This window comes from Lepidochelys kempii, chromosome 14, assembly GCF_965140285.1.
Source record: "Lepidochelys kempii isolate rLepKem1 chromosome 14, rLepKem1.hap1, whole genome shotgun sequence".
In the NCBI taxonomy this organism is placed as follows: domain Eukaryota; kingdom Metazoa; phylum Chordata; order Testudines; family Cheloniidae; genus Lepidochelys; species Lepidochelys kempii.
In genome coordinates, this window is record NC_136393.1 from 31,845,335 (window position 1) to 31,864,704 (window position 19,370).

A 19,370-nucleotide genomic window follows, 5' to 3' on the forward strand; every position below is an offset into this window, starting at 1 on the left:
ATCCTCCAATTTGTCTAGGTCCCTCTGTATCCTATTCCTGCCCTCCAGCGTATCTACCACTTCTCCCAGTTTAGTATCATCCGCAAATTTGCTGAGAGTACAATCCACACCATCCTCCAGATCATTTATGAAGATATTGAACAAAACCGGCCCCAGGAACGACCCCTGGGGCACTCCACTTGATACCGGCTGCCAACTAGACATGGAGCCATTGATCACTACCTGTTGAGCCCGACAATCTAGCCAACTTTCTACCCACCTTAGAGTGCATTCATCCAGCCCATACTTCTTTAACTTGCTGACAAGAATACTGTGGGAGACCGTGTCAAAAGCTTTGCTAAAGTCAAGAAACAATACATCCACTACTTTCCCTTCATCCACAGAACCAGTAATCTCATCATAGAAGGTGATTAGATTAGTCAGGCATGACCTTCCCTTGGTGAATCCATGCTGACTGTTCCTGATCACTTTTCTCTCATGTAAGTGCTTCAGGATTGATTCTTTGAGGACCTGCTCCATGATTTTTCCGGGGACTGAGGTGAGGCTGACTGGCCTGTAGTTCCCAGGATCCTCCTTCTTCCCTTTTTTAAAGATTGGCACTACATTAGCCTTTTTCCAGTCATCCGGGACTTCCCCCGTTCGCCACGAGTTTTCAAAGATAATGGCCAATGGCTCTGCAATCACAGCCGCCAGTTCCTTTAGCACTCTCAGATGCAACTCGTCCGGCCCCATGGACTTGTGCATGTCCAGCTTTTCTAAATAGTCCCTAACCACCTCTTTCTCCACAGAGGGCTGGCCATCTATTCCCCATGTTGTGATGCCCAGCGCAGCAGTCTGGGAGCTGACCTTGTTCGTGAAGACGGAGGCAAAAAAGATGCTTGGCATTGGCTCCTTTCATCAGGTGTAGCCAGGTCAAGGGATACTGGTCAGTGTACACAGTGAAGTGTTGCCCAAATAGATATAGCTGTAGTTTCTTAAGGGCCCATACCATAGCCCGGCATTCCTTTTCTACGGCCGCATAGTTTTGCTCCCGAGGTAACAACTTCTGGCTCAGGTACACGATGGGATGTCTCTCCCCCTTTTCTTCCTCCTGCATTAACACTGCACCCAGCCCCATGTCTGAGGCGTCGGTGAACACTATAAAGGGCTTGTTAAAGTCTGGGTTTACCAGAACTGGGCCTCTGACCAGAGCCTCCTTCAGTGCACAGAGAGCCATCTGGCACTGCTCGGTCCAGACCACCTTGTCTGGCTTTTCCTTCTTGCATAGCTCAGTGATGGGGATGGCTATGGAGCTAAAGGGTGGCACAAACTTTCGATAATACCCAGCCATTCCAACAAAGGCCTGAACCTGCTTTTTGGTTTGGAGAACAGTCTCTGATCGCCTCCACCATTGCAAGTTCTAGCTTTAGGCAGCTGCTCCCCACCCGGTGGCCCAGGTAAGATACTTCAGCCATCCCCACCTTGCACTTCTCAGCTTTTATGGTCAGGCCAGCCTCCTGGAGTCGGTCCAGCACCTGTTTAACCTGGGACACATGGTCCTCCCAGGTCTGGCTAAAGATGCAGATGTCATCAATGTACGTCACAGCAAAACTCTCCATTCCCCTCAGCAGCTGACCCACCCGGCGCTGGAAGGTAGCAGATGCCCCCTTGAATCCGAAAGGCAGGGCCAGGAACTCATAGAGCCCTAGAGGCGTGATAAAGGCAGATTTCAGCCTGGCATCTGCATCCAGCAGCACCTGCCAGTAGCCCTTTGTAAGATCCACAGTGGTAAGGTAGTGAGCTCCTCCCAGCTTGTCTAGGAGCTCGTCAGGCCTTGGCATGGGGTAGGCATCAGATATGGTGATGGCATTAAGCTTCCGATAGTCCACAGAACCGGATTGACTCATCCTTTTTGGGGACTACAGTAACACTACAGGAGAGGCCCAAGGGCTGGCCGATGGCTGGATCACCCCCAAAGCCAGCATGTCACTGACCTCTCTTTCCAGGTCCTGAGCAGTTTTGTGACTCGGAAGGGGGAGCATCCTATAGGAAGATGCGACCCTGTCTGCACCCGGTGGACAGTCAGATTAGTGCGTCCAGGCTGGTTGGAAAACAGCTGTCGGTAATGATGCAGCACCCCTCTGATCTCAGCTTGCTGGACAGGTGTTAGCTGATCAGAGAGGGGAATTGTTTCCAGGGAGGAGCCAGCTCCTGTCTCAGGGAATAGATGCACTAAAGGGTCATCTCCCTGCTCCTCCCAATGCCCACACACGGCCAAGACCATATTCCCCGTCATAATACGGCTTCATCATGTTAACGCGGTACACCCGGTGGCGGTGTGCCTGGTTAGACAGCTTCACCATATAGTTTACCTCATTTAGTTGCTTGACAACTTTGAAAGGGCCTTCCCAGGAGGCTTGTAGTTCATTTTTTCTCACAGGAATGAGAACCATCACCTGGTCCCCGGTGGCATAGGCGCGGGCCTGCGCCATGCAGTCATACTAGACCTTCTGCTTCCTCTGGGCTCTGGCCCATGAGCTCAGCAAGTCTTTCTCAGAAGGTCAAGATATACACCACCACTGATTCTCCATCGGGAGTGGCTTTCCCCTCCCATTTGTCTCTCATCAGGTCCAGGGGCCCCCTTATCCTTCTTCCATATAACAGTTCAAAAGGCGAAAATCTGGCAGACTCCTGGGGTACTTCCCTGCACGGGAACAGCAGGTGAGGTAAATACTTGTCCCCAATCCTGCTGGTGCTGGTTCATAAAGGTTTTCATCATCATCTTTAAAGTTCCATTGAACCTCTCCACCAGCCCATTGGACTGGGGGTGATATGCTGAGGCCCAGATGTGCCAGACCCCACATTTCTCCCACAATCATCAGAGCAGGGCTGACATGAAGTTGGATCTCTGGTCTGTCAAGACTTCCTTGGGGAACACCACTTGGCTGAAAATGGTAAGGAGTGCATCTGCCACTGTGTCTGCTTCGATAGACGACAAGGCCACTGCCTTGGGGTAACAAGTAGCGAAATCTACCACCACCAGAATGTATTTCTTCCCCGACCGGGTTGTCTTGCTGAGAAGCCCCACTATGTCCACAGCCACCTTCTGAACAGGCTCCTCTATCATGGGCAAAGGTCTCAAAGCCGCTTTCCCCTTGTCCCGGGGCTACCCCACTGTCTGACAAGGGTCACAGGATCTGCAATACTGTTGGACAGTATTAAAGACTCCAGGCCAGTAAAAGTTTTGTAGCAGCCTCTGCCTGGTGCGCCAGATTCCCTGGTGGCCTGAGAGAGGGATGTCATGGGCCAGGTACAGTAGCTTGCGGTGATACTTCTGGGGGACCACCAGCTGCCTCCGGATCCCTCACAACTCCACATCCCCTGGGGGAGACCATTCTCGGTACAGGAATCCCTTCTCCCACAAAAACCTCTCCTGGCAGCCTTTCCCGCACTGAGGCCAGCCAGGTCCCTTAGCTTTTGCAAGGAGTGATCTTTCTGCAACTCAGCCTGGAATTCATCAGCTGGGGAAGGTATGGATCTCTGCTTTCTCTCACTGGCTGGGTCTGAAGCCTCAGCCCCTCTGAACTTTGTCCCTGGACACTCCCTCCCCTCCAGGGTAGTGTCCTGCGCCTCTGGTGAGGTACCCTCCCGAATGTCAGGGTGTAGTGCCCCTTGCCAGCTCTGGCTATGGGTCACGACTAGGACGTTCTGAGGGTTGCTTGGCCAATCCTCTAGGTCAGCCCACATCAACACCTCAGTGGGCAAATGATGGTGCACCCCCATGTCCTTGGGACCCTCCTTGGCCCTCCATTTCAGATGTACCCACGCCATGAGCACCTTGAATGGGGTCCCGCTCACACCCATCAGGGTCAGGTAGGTATCGGGCACTACCCGATCTGGGGCCACCACCTCGGGCCGGGCCAGCGTCACCTCAGTGCCCATGTCCCAGTATCCACTTATCTTCCTCCCGTCCACCTCCAGGGGAACAAGGCACTCGCTCCGCAGGGACAACCCTGAGCCCACCCTGTAAACTGAGAACCTTGAGTCCGGAGCATCAAGCCCCTCAGAGAAGTGGATCTGGGAAACTCCTCCTCCTGAGCAGTTGGTAAGCTGCCAGCCCCAACTGCCTGGGAAGCCTGCCTCTCCTCCGACTGTGTCCCTACCCAGTTAACCCTGTGAGGGTTCGATTTGCTCAGTCTGTCCTTAAGCTTGGGGCACTGGAGCTATATGTGGCTTCTCTGCCCACAGTAATAACAATTCACGTTCGGTTGGTCCCCTCGAGCCAGTCGGTTGGTCCTGATACCGGTTGTTCCCCTTGAGAGGGGGTTCTTCACATTCCCCCTTTGTGGGGTCCCGGGATAACTCTCTCTCTGCACCGTGGTGGGCTTACTCTTTTGGGACTCCTCCGTTCCACCCCGACCGGTTGTCCACAAAATTGTTGGCCAGCTGCCCTCTGCTCTGCAGGTCCTCCGGCTTTTTGTCCTCAGGTCAGATGGGCAATGTTCATACAGGTGCTCCAGTACAACCAATTTAACCATGTCCTCCTTAGTCTGGGCTCCATCTGCGCACTTGTTGACATAGCCATCCATTCGGAGGAACAGTTCCAGATATATGTCCTCAGGGGTTTTACACTGTCTCTGGAACTTTTTCCAGTATGCCTCAAGAGTCATCCCAAACTTACGTAACAGGGCCTTTTTGAATAGTTCATAGTCCCTTGCCTCCACCCTTCCATTTGACTGTACATCCCTGCGGCTTTGAGGTCCAGTAAGGGGGTGAGAAACCGGAGCCTGTCTGCAGGGTCAACTCTGTGCAGCCCACAGGCCTTCTCAAAGGCCATCAGGAATTCATTTATGTCCTCCCCTTCCTTAAACTGGGACAGGATGTGCTTATCAAAGCTCCATGCAGTCCTGGGTCCCCCCTCACTCACTGCAGCAGGGGGCTCTCTGCTCCTCAGCTTTGCCAACTCCAGTTCATGCTGCAGCTGTTTCTCCCGATTCTCCAGCTCTTTCAGTTTTATCTCCCTCTTCCATTCCAGCTGCCTCAGCTCCAGCTATGGGGAGCTTGGCCGTGAGGATCCCCTGCTGGCCATGGGGGTCACAGTGCCCCTGGGACTTGCCTGGCTGCTTCTAGCTCCTCCCCTAGCCATAGGTAGGAAGGGCCTCGGAGTGCCCTTGGCAGCAGTCTGACCACTCCCAGCCGGTACAGATACCAGTGCCATCGCTGCATCTGCTGGGCTGCTTCCCTCAGGGACAGGGATCAGCTCCACCTAGCGATCCTCCTCCTCCAGCTGGGCAATCAGCTATGCTTTGATGCCTTTCCCTCTGCGAAGCCCCCTCTCCTTGCACAGCTCTAAAATGTCCCTCTTAAGGAAACGGTTATACATCTCCCCGCTGTTCCCAAGTTGTTGTGGACTCGCAGTCCTGTGTGCTCTCAGCTCTCCACAGTTTCCCGGAAGAACCCCTACTGTGCCAGCCCTTTTCCAGCTCACCACCTCACTCCCAGGGTCAAGCCACAGACTCCTCTGGCCCTGAAACTGCTCACTGCAGTCCCCAGGGGGACCCCATTACTGCAACAGTCCTTCTCGCTGGTCACACACTCCCAAGGGCCTAAGCGTAGCTCCTCTGCCTTCTGAAACCACTCCTTTCTGAGCCTTCAGCACACCTGGTCCTCGTTAATCCCCCTTTCATTTTGCTGCTCCCCAGTCACTTACTGCAGGAAGCGCCATCCATGAGACAAAGTACATCTCACTTCTCCCACCAGTTGTCACGGAGTGTGGGGGAGTCAGGGCCCTGCACCCCCCACTTCCTGCAGTTCACCATGACTCTCAGTCACCCAGTAAAACAGGAGGTTTATTAGATGACAGGAACATAGTCTAAAACAGAGCTTGTAGGTACAGAAAACAGGACCCCCTCAGACAGGTCCATCTTGGGGCAGGGAGCCCAGATCCAGGTTCTGGGCCTCCCCCAATCTCCCCAGCCACCTCCAAACTGAAACACCTTCCCGCTGCCTCCACCAGACACACCCCCAGCTCCTCCTCCAGCCTTTGTCCAGTTTCCTCCAGGGCAGAAGGTGTCACCTGGCCCCATCCCCCTCCTGGGCTCAGGTTACGAAGGGCAGCCACCATTGCCATCGTTCATGCTGCCCATCAAGTATTATCCCTCAGTGAAGTCACACCCTTATTTCCCATCACCATCTACTATTGGTGAAGTACCCCAGGGAAACGGAGGCACGCCCCTTGTTAGCAGAAGACAATAAACTAATAAAACTCCAGTGCAACATTACCAGGTTAATACTCCCTACTACGTCACAGGGGTTGGGTCAGGGGGCGCAGAGTCACGGTGCGCAGGGCCAGGGGCAGAGGATCACGGTAAGGAATCACAGAATCATAGAATATCAGGGTTGGAAGGGACCTCAGGAGGTCATCTAGTCCAACCCCCTGCTCAAAGCAGGACCAATCCCCAATTAAATCATCCCAGCCAGGGCTTTGTCAAGTCTGACTTTAAAAACTTCTAAGGAAGGAGATTCTACCACCTCCCTAGGTAACGCATTCCAGTGTTTCACCACCCTCCTAGTGAAAAAGTTTTTCCTAATATCCAACCTAAACCTCCCTCACTGCAACTTGAGACCATTACTCCTTGTCCTGTCCTCTTCTACCACTGAGAATAGTCTAGTACCTTCCTCTCTGGAACCATCTCTCAGGTAGTTGAAAGCAGCTATCAAATCCCCCCTCATTCTTCTCTTCTGCAGACTAAACAATCCCAGTTCCCTCAGCCTCTCCCCATAAGTCATGTGTTCCAGACCCCTAATCATTTTTGTTGCCCTTCGCTGGACTCTCTCCAATTTATCCACATCCTTCTTGTAGTGTGGGGCCCAAAACTGGACACAGTACTCCAGATGAGGCCTCACCAATGTCGAATAGAGGGGGACGATCACGTCCCTCGATCTACTCGCTATGCCCCTACTTATACATTCCAAAATGCCATTGGCCTTCTTGGCAACAAGGGCACACTGCTGACTCATATCCAGCTTCTCGTCCACTGTCACCCCTAGGTCCTTTTCCGCAGAACTGCTGCCTAGCCATTCGGTCCCTAGTCTGTAGCTGTGCATTGGGTTCTTCCGTCCTAAGTGCAGGACCCTGCACTTATCCTTATTGAACCTCATCAGATTTCTTTTGGCCCAATCCTCCAATTTGTCTAGGTCCCTCTGTATCCTATCCCTGCCCTCCAGCGTATCTACCACTCCTCCCAGTTTAGTGTCATCCGCAAATTTGCTGAGAGTGCAATCCACACCATCCTCCAGATCATTTATGAAGATATTGAACAAAACCGGCCCCAGGAACGACCCCTGGGGCACTCCACTTGACACTGGCTGCCAACTAGACATGGAGCCATTGATCACTACCCGTTGAGCCCGACAATCTAGCCAGCTTTCTACCCACCTTAGAGTGCATTCATCCAGCCCATACTTCTTTAACTTGCTGACAAGAATACTGTGGGAGACCGTGTCAAAAGCTTTGCTAAAGTCAAGAAACAATACATCCACTGCTTTCCCTTCATCCACAGAACCAGTAATCTCATCAGAGAAGGCGATTAGATTAGTCAGGCATGACCTTCCCTTGGTGAATCCATGCTGACTGTTCCTGATCACTTTTGTCTCATGTAAGTGCTTCAGGATTGATTCTTTGAGGACCTGCTCCATGATTTTTCCAGGGACTGAGGTGAGGCTGACTGGCCTGTAGTTCCCAGGATCCTCCTTCTTCCCTTTTTTAAAGATTGGCACTACATTAGCCTTTTTCCAGTCATCCGGGACTTCCCCCATTCGCCACGAGTTTTCAAAGATAATGGCCAATGGCTCTGCAATCACAGCCGCCAATTCCTTCAGCACTCTCGGATGCAACTCGTCCGGCCCCATGGACTTGTGCATGTCCAGCTTTTCTAAATAGTCCTGAACCACCTCTTTCTCCACAAAGGGCTGGCCATCTATTCCCCATGTTGTGATGCCCAGCGCAGCAGTCTGGGAGCTGACCTTGTTAGTGAAGACAGAGGCAAAAAAAGCATTGAGTACATTAGCTTCTTCCACATCCTCTGTCACTAAGTTGCCTCCCTCATTCAGTAAGGGGCCCACACTTTCCCTGGCTTTCTTCTTGTTGCCAACATACCTGAAGAAACCCTTCTTGTTACTCTTGACATCTCTTGATAGTTGCAGCTCCAGGTGCGATTTGACCCTCCTGATTTCATTCCTACGTGCCCGAGCAATATTTTTATACTCTTCCCTGGTCATATGTCCAACCTTCCACTTCTTGTAAGCTTCTTTTTTATGTTTAAGATCCGCTAGGATTTCACCGTTAAGCCAAGCTGGTCGCCTGCCATATTTACTATTCTTTCGACTCATCGGGATGGTTTGTCCCTGTAACCTCAACAGGGTTTCCTTGAAATACAGCCAGCTCTCCTGGACTCCTTTCCCCTTCATGTTAGTCCCCCAAGGGATCCTACCCATCCGTTCCCTGAGGGAGTCGAAATCTGCTTTCCTGAAGTCTAGGGTCCGTATCCTGCTGCTTACCTTTCTTCCTTGTGTCAGGATCCTGAACTCAACCAACTCATGGTCACTGCCTCCCAGATTCCCATCCACTTTTGCTTTCCCCACTAATTCTTCCCGGTTTGTGAGAAGCAGGTCAAGAAAAGGTGCGGGGGTCACTCACTGACACCCCCTCAAAAGTGGAGGAGTTGAGGGCACGGTAGATCTCGTTGGTGATGCGGTGGGCGTTAAGGGGTTCAGCGTCAGGGGGCCGGGTTGGGGTCAGCAGGGTCGGGGGTGCAGGGTCAGGGGGTGCGGGGGTCACTCACCAACATCCTCTCGAAGGCAGAGGAGTTGAGGGAGCAGTAGATCTCGTCGGTGACAGGGCAGGCATTTGGGTTGGGGGCGCAGGGTCAGATCAGAGGTTGTTGGGTCGGGGTCAGGGGGGTGCGGGGTCGCAGGGTTGGTGTTGCAGGATCAGGGGCAGAGGGGGTCACTCACTGACACCCCCTCAAAGGCGGAGGAGTTGAGGGCCCGGTAGACTTCGTCGGTGATGGGGTGGGCGTTAGGGGGCGCGGGATGCGCATTAGGGGGTATGGGGTCGGGGTCAGGGGTTTGCGGGGTCATGTGGGCTCAGGGTCGCATGGGGTCAGGGTCAAGAGACGCAGGGGACACTCACCGACACCCGCTCAAAGGCAGAGGAATTGATGGCGCGGTAGATCTTGTCGGTGATGGGATGGGCATTAGGGGGCGTGGGATGGGTAGTAGGGGGCATAGGTGTCCGGGATCAGGGGGTCGTAGGGTTGTGGTTGCACAGGGTCAGGGGCACAGGGGTCACTCACCGACACCCCCTCAAAGGCGGAGGAGTTAAGGGCGCGGTAGATCTCGTCGGTGATGTTCTTGTTGTTGTAGTTGAAGTCCTCCAGTCGCAGTCCCTTCTTCACCAGCTCGGCCGAGGTCTTGTTAAGCGCCAGGGCCAGGGCCCAGATGGCATCATAGGCCAGCGGCGCCTCCTGGAAACCCCCCGTCTCCTCCGGGTTCTTGCCCAGCCGCTTCTGCAGCTTCTCAATGAACTCCTGGGAGGTCTGCAGGGCCAAGGGGTGGGAACAGTGAGCCAAAGGAACGGAAGTGATATGGGGGCCCACTGCCCCCTCCGTCTCTCTTCATCAGTCACCCCAGGTCTTCCTGTCCCATATTGACCCCCAGTCCCATTGCCCTCCTCCAAGGTCTTCTCTGATCCCCCTCTCCTTCCCAGTCTCTGCTGCCCCTCCACCCCAGCTCCCGTGCTCTCGCGTCCCCCTTGGCCCCCCCACCCCTCTAGTCCCTCATGCCCCGCAACTGCCCCCTCCTGTGTCGTCCCCACCCCCGGGCCTCCCAGGTGCCCGGGTCTCCCTGCCCTCACCATGTTGGAGATGCTTCGGGTGTTCTCAGGGTTCAGCATGACGATCTCGGTGGTGACATGCCCCTCCACCGCCTCCGCCATCTCTGCCTCTGTGCAGTTAATGGCAGGGTCCTTGATGCGAAACCAATTGTCGGCATACCAGCCAATCAGGAACCAGACGTACCGCTTCCCATACAGCTTCTCCTTGTACACCTGCAGGGAGGCACGTCCGAGAGACGTGCTCCCAGCTCAGACCAGCACGCTGCTCCATCCAGCCACCCAACCAACCCTCCATCCCCTACTTCCCCTCCATCCATCCATCTGTCCCCATGCGCCCCCCTCCATCCACCCATCCCCATGCGCCCCCTCTCCATCCATCCATCCCCATGCGCCCCCTCCATCCATCCATCCATCCATCACCATATGCCCCCCTCCATCCATCCATCCTTCCCCATGCGCCCCCTCTCCGTCCGTCCATCCTTCCCCATGCACCCCCTCTCCATCCATCCATCCATTCCCATGTGCCCCCTCTCCATCCATCCATCCATCCATCCCCATGCACCCCCTCTCCATTATCCATCCATCCCCATGCGCCCCCCTCCATCCATCCATCCCCATACACCCCCTCTCCATCCATCTATCCCCGCCCCCCCTCTGATCTAGCTAAGCTCTGTACCTCTATGTTTGGATCCACCTGTCACTTTCCACACATCCCCTCCCCACCCCCCAGGCCTTGTTCACACACACACACACATGCTGTCCATCTGTCTCTCTATGGTGGTAGTTATCTGTACAGCCCACTAGGTGGACAGTTACACCGCTATCAAGGGTCTGAGGCTAGTCTGGCTGTTCCCAGACTCCCGGATGGGGAAGGGAATCACCTCCACTGAGACAGGGCACTTGGAGACCAGTACAACTGGGCCAGGTGAGGGGCTGCGCAACTGTGACTGACCCAGTATCAAACCACCCATAAGAGACACTATTACACATAGGCACTGACACCCGGCAGTGCAGGCCTGGGTCCCTACAGCAGAGACATGCAGGCCACAGGCTGCGACAGCAGAAGTGGCACAGACAAGATCTCGGACTGGGGGGTGGCACTGGGGGTGTCATGGGAGGCCGTGGGGCTTCGCCCCACATCACCAGAGAGCCATGGAGACGCTAGGGGGAGCCCCAGAGATGTTCGGGGAGCTGGGTGAGGAGCAAGAGAGAGAGCAGAGACAGATCTGGCTGGCTAGGCTCAGCAGTCTCCTGTTGTGTGTGTTGTGTGGTGTGTGTGTTGTGCAGCGTGTGCATTGTGGGAGATGGGGCCTGTGCGTTGAGGCGTTGTGAGGCGTGCGCGTTATGGGGTGTGTGTGCGCTGTGGGGCACATGCACGCTGCGGGGGGTGGGGCGTGTGTGCATGCACTGCAGGGGGTGGGGCGGGCGTGCTGCAGGGCACGCATGCTTTGCAGGGTGTATGCATTTTGCGGGGCGTGCGTGTGTTGCGGGGCGTGGGGCTTGCATTTGTTGCAGGGCTTGTGTGTGCTGTGGATGTGTGTAGGGATGTGGGGTGTCTCCCTGCAGTTATCTGGCACACAATGGGGCAGGAGGGGCGAGGCTGAGTCAGGGGCCCATCCCAGCAGGGCTTTGTGGGGCGGCTGCAGTGTCTCCCCAGGGAAGGGGGGACCCCTGACTTGGACCATACACAGCCCAGCAATTCTGGTGCTGGCCTCTGGGGGACTGGAGGGGACAGGGCCCCGGTGTCTGGTACTATGGGAGGTAGCCATCCTTGCTCCTCTGCCCCCCAGCTCCTCCCCAGACCTGGGGCATCCCCCAATGGCTGCACCCCAGCACTGAGCCTGACTCCCCCATCCCAGCTGCCCCGCCCCAGTGCTGACCCCACCTCTTCCACCCTGGCTGCCCCCCAGTATTGAGTCCAGCCCAGCCCCGCTTCTCCCGTGGCTGCCCCCCTAGAACAGAGCCCACCCCCCCCACCTGGCTGCCCCCCAGCACTTAACCCCACCCCCAGGTCTCACCTCACAGAAGACCTTGCGTGCTTCAGTCTCATAGAAGAGCCCCACGATGATGCGGGCGTCCTGGCGCTGTGGGGAAGGCCACCAAGGGGGAGGGGGGGAACTGTCACAACCCACGTGAACCGGGGGTAGACACGGTTACACCCCTGCTCTACCTCCAGACACGCCAGCACAGACCCCAACCCCATGTACCTCCACAACAACTCACTGCCGCTCACTCCACTCCCCAGACCCTCACTCACCACTTGACAGGCAGTTGCCCATTTGCATACGTTTTCATATCTTTGCACGGCTCCGAGCATTCCCCACCCCCATGTGAGGCTGTGACAACCTCCATGGGAGGATGGAAGGTGTCCTATGGGTCCTGCCAAACCTGGGGGCACCCTGGGTCCCTGACCACTTTCCCCCCCTCCCTGATCCCCAGATCCCAGGGGAGCCCTGTTGTGTGTCTGGGTGCTGTCCCAGGGCAAACCAGCAGCAGATGGACAGATGGATGGACAGAGTGCCCGGCTGGGAGGGGGCGTGGGGAGCACAGGGGGGATGGGGGTGGGGCAGGGTTTCCCACCAGGGAAGATAGGGAGAGCCCCCCATCTGCCTAGCCCAGCCCCAGGCACCCGCCAGCCATCGGCTCATCCTCACCGTGCTCTGAGCTTCCCCCCACTCCAGGAGCCCAAGCCCCCACCATCTTACCCTTAGGTACCCCGCTCCAACCCTAGGCCCCTCCTCCCCCAGATCCCCCCAAGCCCCAGCTCGGGGGTCTCTCACCTTGAGGCTGCGGACGGGTGCGGCAGGGTCGGAGAAGAAGCTCTGGCGGAAGGTGATCTCGATGCCAGCCTCCTTCACCCGCTGGTCCAGGTCATCTAGGGTCTGCGAGGGGAGGGGGCATGGAGAAAGAGCAGAGAGGGTCAGGGAGAGCTGGGGAGCTAGTGGGAGGGGGCATATGAGGGAGAGCAGGAAGCTCTGCGGCATGGTGGGGACAGGGAGTGAGGGTCAGAAGGGAGCTGGGGGCACCGGGAGGGTACTGGGGGGGGATGAGGGGCATTGGGCAGGGGGCACCGTGGGATCCAGGGTGGCTGTAGGAGTCAGAAGCACCGGGCACAGGAGTCTGGGGTGGTTGCGAGGTCAGGGGCGCTGTGTGGGTCACGGTGTTGTGGGGGCTGGGGGTCTGGGTCACTGTGGGAATCGGGAGCCCAGGGTGGCTGCAGGGGCAGGGGTCCTATGCCCCGAGGGGGGCAGGGAGGATGTGGTGGGGTGGGGACCAGGATCTGGGGCACCGTGGGGGTCGGGGCCCGGTGCTTCATGGGAGTCAAGGAGGTTGTTGGGGGCAGACTCCTGCGGCGATCAATGGTCCAGGGCACCATGGGGGTCACGGAAGATGTGGGGGGCAGATCCCTGTGCGGGTCAGGGGCCCAGGGTGCCATGGGGGTCTGGGAGGATGTGGGAGGCAGATCCCTGTGGGGGTCAGGGGCCCGGGGCTCCGTGGGGATCAGGGGGCTGGGGCGCCACAGCCATACCGAGGTGAAGACCTCCGTGGTCTGCTGGATGGTCGCGATCTTGGTCCAGCCCCACTTCTTGAAGAGCTGGACGCGCGTGGGGTTGTGCAGCGTGGCCGAGGGGTGGGTGCGGAAAAAGGTGGGGAAGCGCTGGCGATTGGAGAGCGCTGGGGAGCTGGAGCCATATGACAGCTATGGGGGGTGGGGGGAAGAGCTGACTCAGGGCGGGCACCCCAGCACATGCCCCCACAACACCCCAATGCCCAGCCCTGCCACCCCAACACCCCCCTAACCCACGCACCAACAATACCCTGACACTCAGCCCCCCCCCACAATACCCCAACACCCAGCCCCCTCCCCCAACAGTCCCCCAACACACCCACTCCAATACAATACCCCGACACCCAGTCCCCCACGCTAACACACTCACCACAACACACACACACAATACCCCAACACCCAGCCCCCCACCCAAACACTCCTCCAACACACCCACACCATATCCTGACACTTATTCCCCACAAAATACAGTACATACAACATCTCCTACCCCAACACACACAACATCCCAAGACACGACTTCCTGTGATCAAGTGGGAATATTTCATAATGTTTTGCATGAATACAGTGTGTGCCTCAGTTTCCCCCATATGCTGCACAGTTGACTAGGTGGGGGAAAAAGTTGTTTACTCTTTGCAGAGATCCAGGGATGACTGACACCTGGCTGCCCCATGCCAGGAAGAGTCACAGAAGACAACTGCCTGGATATTCGGTACCTAGCGACTACCAACCATGGCTGACCCTCCGCAGGAAGCCAACCAGGTTTGACCAGCTGGAGAACAAAGGGCCGGAGGACAATGTTTGCCCGGGAACAAGCACAAAGGACAGAGGATGGGCCCGGTGGGGTTGCGAGAAGCGGGAGAAGTTTCTGGACAGGGCCAAAGAAGGGGTCAGAGGAGAGCTCTAGGCTCTGAACTGACCCAGATGGACCGTGCTGTTCTCTGTGCTACCCAAAGACTTGGCATGCTATGTTCCGGATGTCTAACAACCCTCCTGCATTCACAACGCTGGCGGGGAGGCACTGCAGCTTAAGGACACCAGAGGTGCATAGCTCCCTTTGAGGGGAAGGAGTATCCCTCTGTCGGGGAGCCAATCCAGGTGGACTCGCCGCAGGGAGCTCACGGTGCAAGGCAGGGGTATTCCAGGCTCTGAGGTTCAGTGCCAGGAGGCACTGAAGCCAAGGGGCTCACCCAGGGGAGAGAGAATGACCCTAAGGGGGCTGCCGCACTGGAGGGGTCCTCCCAGGGGCTATTCCAGAGCTTTGTGAGATCCATGAAACTTCCCCACACACACACCAACCCTCACACAACCACCACACTCACACATACGAATCCTTACAACCCTTCCCCATGATGTAACCTCCCCTTGCCCCTTCACACCCCAGAGACACACCCGCACCAATCCCCCAGCCCCTCTCACCACGATGAGGTTCCACATGCGGGCGGCCTCGGCCACCAGAGTGGAGACGCTGCTGCAGCCGGGCATAAGGATGATCTTGATGGGGTCATTGTAGAGCAGTTCGTACAGGTACTTGGTGGCCTGGCCTGGGTCGCACTGTGGGGCACAGACCCAACATCACGCCCATTGTATACCCTACCCCAGCTCTAACCCCATACCCCACCATGCTGCTCCCACCCCCAGGATAGAACCCAGGAGTCCTGACTGCCAATTCACCCAGCTCTATACCAAGAGTCCTGACTCCCAGACTCCCCACTAGATCCCATTTCCCTCCCACAGCCAGATATACAACCCAGGAATCCCCCCTGCTCTAATCCACTAGACCCCACTCCCTCCACACCAGACCTGGGGATAGAACCAAGGAGTCCTGTCTCCAAGCCCCCCTGCTCTAACCACTAGACCCCACAGCCCTCCCAGAGCCAGGGATGGAATCCAGGAGTCCTGGCCCTCTGCCCCCTGCCCCAACTCCTCTCTGGACGTCACAGCCCACCTTCCCTATCCTGGCTGGACACCAGGAGGGGCCCATGAATTATTCAGGGCATGGCAGCTGTGGGAGAGATCAGTTTCCATGACAACCCTATCAGCAGGAGAAGCAGCTTGTGCTGCCATGGCAACCTGTCAGCCACAGGGAGCAGGGGACATGGGGGGGGCAGCTGGGGAGCTAAGGGGGAGCAGGGAGACACAGAGAGGTAAGGACACAAAGGCAGGGGAGATACTGAGACATGGGGACAGGCAGAGAGATCAGAGAGAGAAGGAGGTGGGGATAGATAGATAGATAGATAGATAGATAGATAGATAGATAGATAGATAGATAGATAGATAGATAGATAGATAGATAGATAGATGCGTATAGGGAATAAAGCTGTAAGGGGACATCAGGTTTCACTCTTAATACTGTGCGTTTTGAGAAGAGAAGTTTTAGTTTCTTGGGAATTTTTTTTCCAAATGTTATTGAAATATTTGCTCCCCAGGGAACAAAAAGGGGGGAGAGAAAAGCAGTTCACCCACACCCTACCGAGATCCCACCTTTCCGAGCAGAGAATAGCAACAACCACCCCCTCCCACAGGAATATTCTGCAGACTTTCCCACTCCAGCCAATTCCTTGGGTACACTTTAGACAGCTCTCCTGGTGACAGACACAAAGAGGGAGCATGGCTGGGGAGCATGAGGGGGCAGAGTGGGAGTCCTGGCTCCCATCCTACCCATTCTACCTCACCAGACCCCATTCCCCTTCCACAGTCAGGGATAGAACCCAGGAGTCCTGGCTCCCATCCTCCCTGCTCTAACCCACTAGACACCACTACCCTCCCAGAGGCAGGGATAGAACCTGGGAGTCGTCGCTCCCAGCCCCCTCCCCACTTCTAGCCCACCAGATCCCACTCCCCTCCCCAAGTCAGGGATAGAACCCAGGTGTCCTGACTCCCAGCCCTTCTCTACCCCACTAGACCCCACTCCCCTCCTAAAGGCAGTCCCTGAAGAAGGGACTGGAATAAAGGAGGTGGGTGTGAGGGATGGAGTGAGCAGGGATGAGTGTGCCAGGACAGAGTGACTCTGAGTGCCCCAGGGAACCAGGGAGTGGGCGTGTAAGAGAAGGGCTGAGCACCGAGTGCACAAAAAGCCAGTGAGTGTGTAACAGGCCAGGTGTACATGGAGTGGAGTGAGTGTGAACCAGAGCCAGCAAGGGCAGACCTGAGTGTGGGAGCACAGGAGAGTATGAGAGGGGCAGGGTGAGTGTGGGAGGGGCAGCACAAGGGAATGGGGGGGAGGGGCCCCGCAGCAAAGGGTGTGTGTGAAGGGGCAGGGTGAATGCGCCAAAGGCAGCTCAGGGAGTGTGAGAGGAGCAGGGTGAGTGTGCAAGGGGCAGCACAGGGCAGTGTGAGAGGGGCAGGATGAGTGTGCAAGAGACACAGCACAGGGGGCATGCAACTTTCAGTGTCTCCCCTCCAGCCATTTGCCTCCCCAGCACAGCCCCCCCCACCCACTTCTGGAATGCCGCCTCCTCCTCCCATTGCCCCTCACCAGTGCCCCCCAGGCCCACCTCCCTCCTGATGGTGCCACCTGAGCCCTGCTCACCTTGCTGTGGGTACCCCACTGTCCGGTTCTGTACCCCTGGTATCCCATGTGCCCAGCCCAGTGCCCCTGAGCTCACCTTGATGTTGGTGCCCCCCATGCCCAGCCCTGTGCCCAACCCCATTGGTGTCCCCCTTACCCCCCAGGTCCCTGTGCTGTCAGTACCCCCCATGGCTAGCCCTCCACTCCCTGCTGATGCCCCCCATTTGGTGCTCTGTGTGCCCAGCCCTGTTGGTGCCCCCTTGCTCCCTGTGCTGTTGGTGCCCGATATGCCCCGTGTCATCTGTGCTCCCCAGCTCCACGCCCCCTATACTCAGCCCTGCACCTCCTGTGCCCAGTCCTGCACCCCCCCATACCCAGCCCCTTGCCCCCGCCAGTGCCCCACCCCCAAACCCATCCCTGTGGCCCCCACCGGTGCCCCCATGCCCAGCCCCTCAACCTTCATGCCCAGTCCCGTGACCCCTGTGCCCAGCCCCGTGTCTCCCGCTGGTGCCCTCCGTGCCCAGCCCCACACCCCTGCCGGTGCTTTGCACCCCCAGCCGGTACCCCCCGTGCCCAGCTCCTTGACCCCCACAGGTGCCGAGCCTCGCGCCCCCCGCAGGGGCTCCCCGTGCCCAGCCGCACACCCCCATGCCAGTCCAGCGCCCAGGCCCGTGCCTCCCGCTGGTGCCCTCCGTGCCCAGCCCCGCACCGGTGCCCCGCGCCCCCCGCAGGGGCCCCCCGTGCCCAGCCCCTCGCCCCCCACTGGTGCCGACCCCCGCGCCCCCTGCCGGCTCCCCCCGTGCCCAGCCCTGCGCCCCCCACGGGCGCCCCCCGCACCTTGCTGTCGTGGTGGATGAGACGCAGCTCGTGGTCCGGCAGGATGTCCCGGCGGCGGTTCACGTCCTCCAGCGCCATGCGCACGGCGGGCAGACAGGCCTGGCCCCCCGGCCAGCCGCCGCTCATGGGGAAGAGCGCCCCGATGTGCACCGCCCGCCTGCCTGCGGCCAGCGGCCAGCCCGTCAGCAGCAGCAGCGGCAGCAGCGCGGCGGGGCGCATGGCCGGGCCGGGCCGGGCCGCTCAGGGCTGGGGCGCGCGGGGGGCGGCGGCGGCCCGGGGCCCGGCCATGGCGCGCGGCTCTGCGGCGGCGGGGGGACCGGCCGGGAGGGACGCGGCGCGGGGGCGGGGGATGCGGTGATGCAGCGAGGGGGAGGGAGGCAGGGGGGGAGGGGAGTGGGAGGAGCGAGGGAGGGAAGGGGGACGGATGGAGGGATGCAGGGAGGGGGAGAGATGGAGCGGAAGGATGGAAGTATGGAGGGGAGGAGGAAGAGGATTCAGGGATACAGGTATGGGAGGGGGAAGGATGGAGAGGTGGGGGAGGAGCAAAGGGAGGGAAGGGGGAGGGATGCAGGGATGGAAAGGGGAGGGAGAATATTGAGGGAGGGAAGGGGAAGGATGAGCGTGGGCAGGAGAGGAGCGAGGGGAAGGAAGGATGGAAGAATAGGGGATGGGATGGGGAGGGGAAGAGGGATGGAGGGGAGAGGGGATGGAGAAATGAGAGGGGAGGGAAAGGATGGAGGGAGGGAGCTGGAAGGATGAGAGTGGGCAGGGGAGGGATGTGGGGGAGGGAAGGATACAGGGATGGGAGGGGGAGGGGAGGAGGAAGGATGAGAGTGGAGAGGAGAGGGACAGAGAGGGGAGGCGCTGGGAGGGGGAAGATGTAGGGATAGGAAGGGAGGGTAGAGGGAAAAGAAGGATGGAGGGGAGGAGCAAGGGAGGGGAGAGACTGAATGATGGTAGGATGGGGGTGTGGTGAAAAGCAACGGGGGAGTGGGGCAGGGGGGTTGGTGGGGGAGGGTGTGTTGTGGGGGGAGGAGTGGCGGAAGCAGTTGGTGGGGGGTTGTGGGGGAGGGGCAGGGAGGGGGTTGAGTGGGGAAGAGGGCTGTCAGGGAAGGGCAGGGCAGAGGTTCCCTCCCACCATCCCCTGGCATTTGGCTGCATTCACACCCAGTGGGGCCACAGACCGGGGCAGGGATCCCCGCAGGGAGTGGGGGAGGGACAGTGTGGGGACACCCCTTCCCCAGATCAACACGCTCTAAGAGCAGCACCCTCCCCCTCCCACTCTTAGCCCAGGTAACAACCCACAGCTGCGCTTGGATGGACACCAGCGGGGGCATGCTTGGAGGGAAGCAGAACTTGGGGTACGGCATACCCCAAAGACACATGACAGGAGCTCCCTGGGTGTGGAGGAGGGCAGCTCCCCTGCGGAGCAGGCGAGGGGCACGGGGTGTGCACATGGCAGAGTGCTGGCCTCTACCTATCTTCCAGGGGTGTAGGGACCATGGACGCTTGGAGCAACAGGGGGTGCTCTTCACCCAGGCCTCACCCACCCCACTTCCTGCGGCCTCAGCTGGACCAGA

At 58.0% G+C, this 19,370-nt stretch overlaps 1 protein-coding gene across 3 annotated transcripts in view; it reads right to left on the reverse strand.

Annotated features, from left to right (window-relative positions):
- The window catches only part of GABBR1 (gamma-aminobutyric acid type B receptor subunit 1), a 68,822-nt gene that overhangs the window by 23,631 nt on the left and 25,821 nt on the right, over positions 1 to 19,370 (reverse strand). For 2 of the 3 annotated variants that reach the window (XM_073311978.2, XM_073311980.2), the window contains exons 7-13: positions 17,791 to 17,951; positions 14,862 to 14,996; positions 13,404 to 13,574; positions 12,655 to 12,756; positions 11,893 to 11,958; positions 9,896 to 10,087; positions 9,336 to 9,578 (exon numbers count right to left, since the gene is read on the reverse strand). In XM_073311978.2, coding sequence (XP_073168079.1) covers positions 9,336 to 9,578; positions 9,896 to 10,087; positions 11,893 to 11,958; positions 12,655 to 12,756; positions 13,404 to 13,574; positions 14,862 to 14,996; positions 17,791 to 17,951 — 1,070 coding nt within the window. The remainder of the gene's footprint in view (positions 1 to 9,335; positions 9,579 to 9,895; positions 10,088 to 11,892; positions 11,959 to 12,654; positions 12,757 to 13,403; positions 13,575 to 14,861; positions 14,997 to 17,790; positions 17,952 to 19,370) is intronic. The other variant, XM_073311979.2, reaches the window with a different exon arrangement.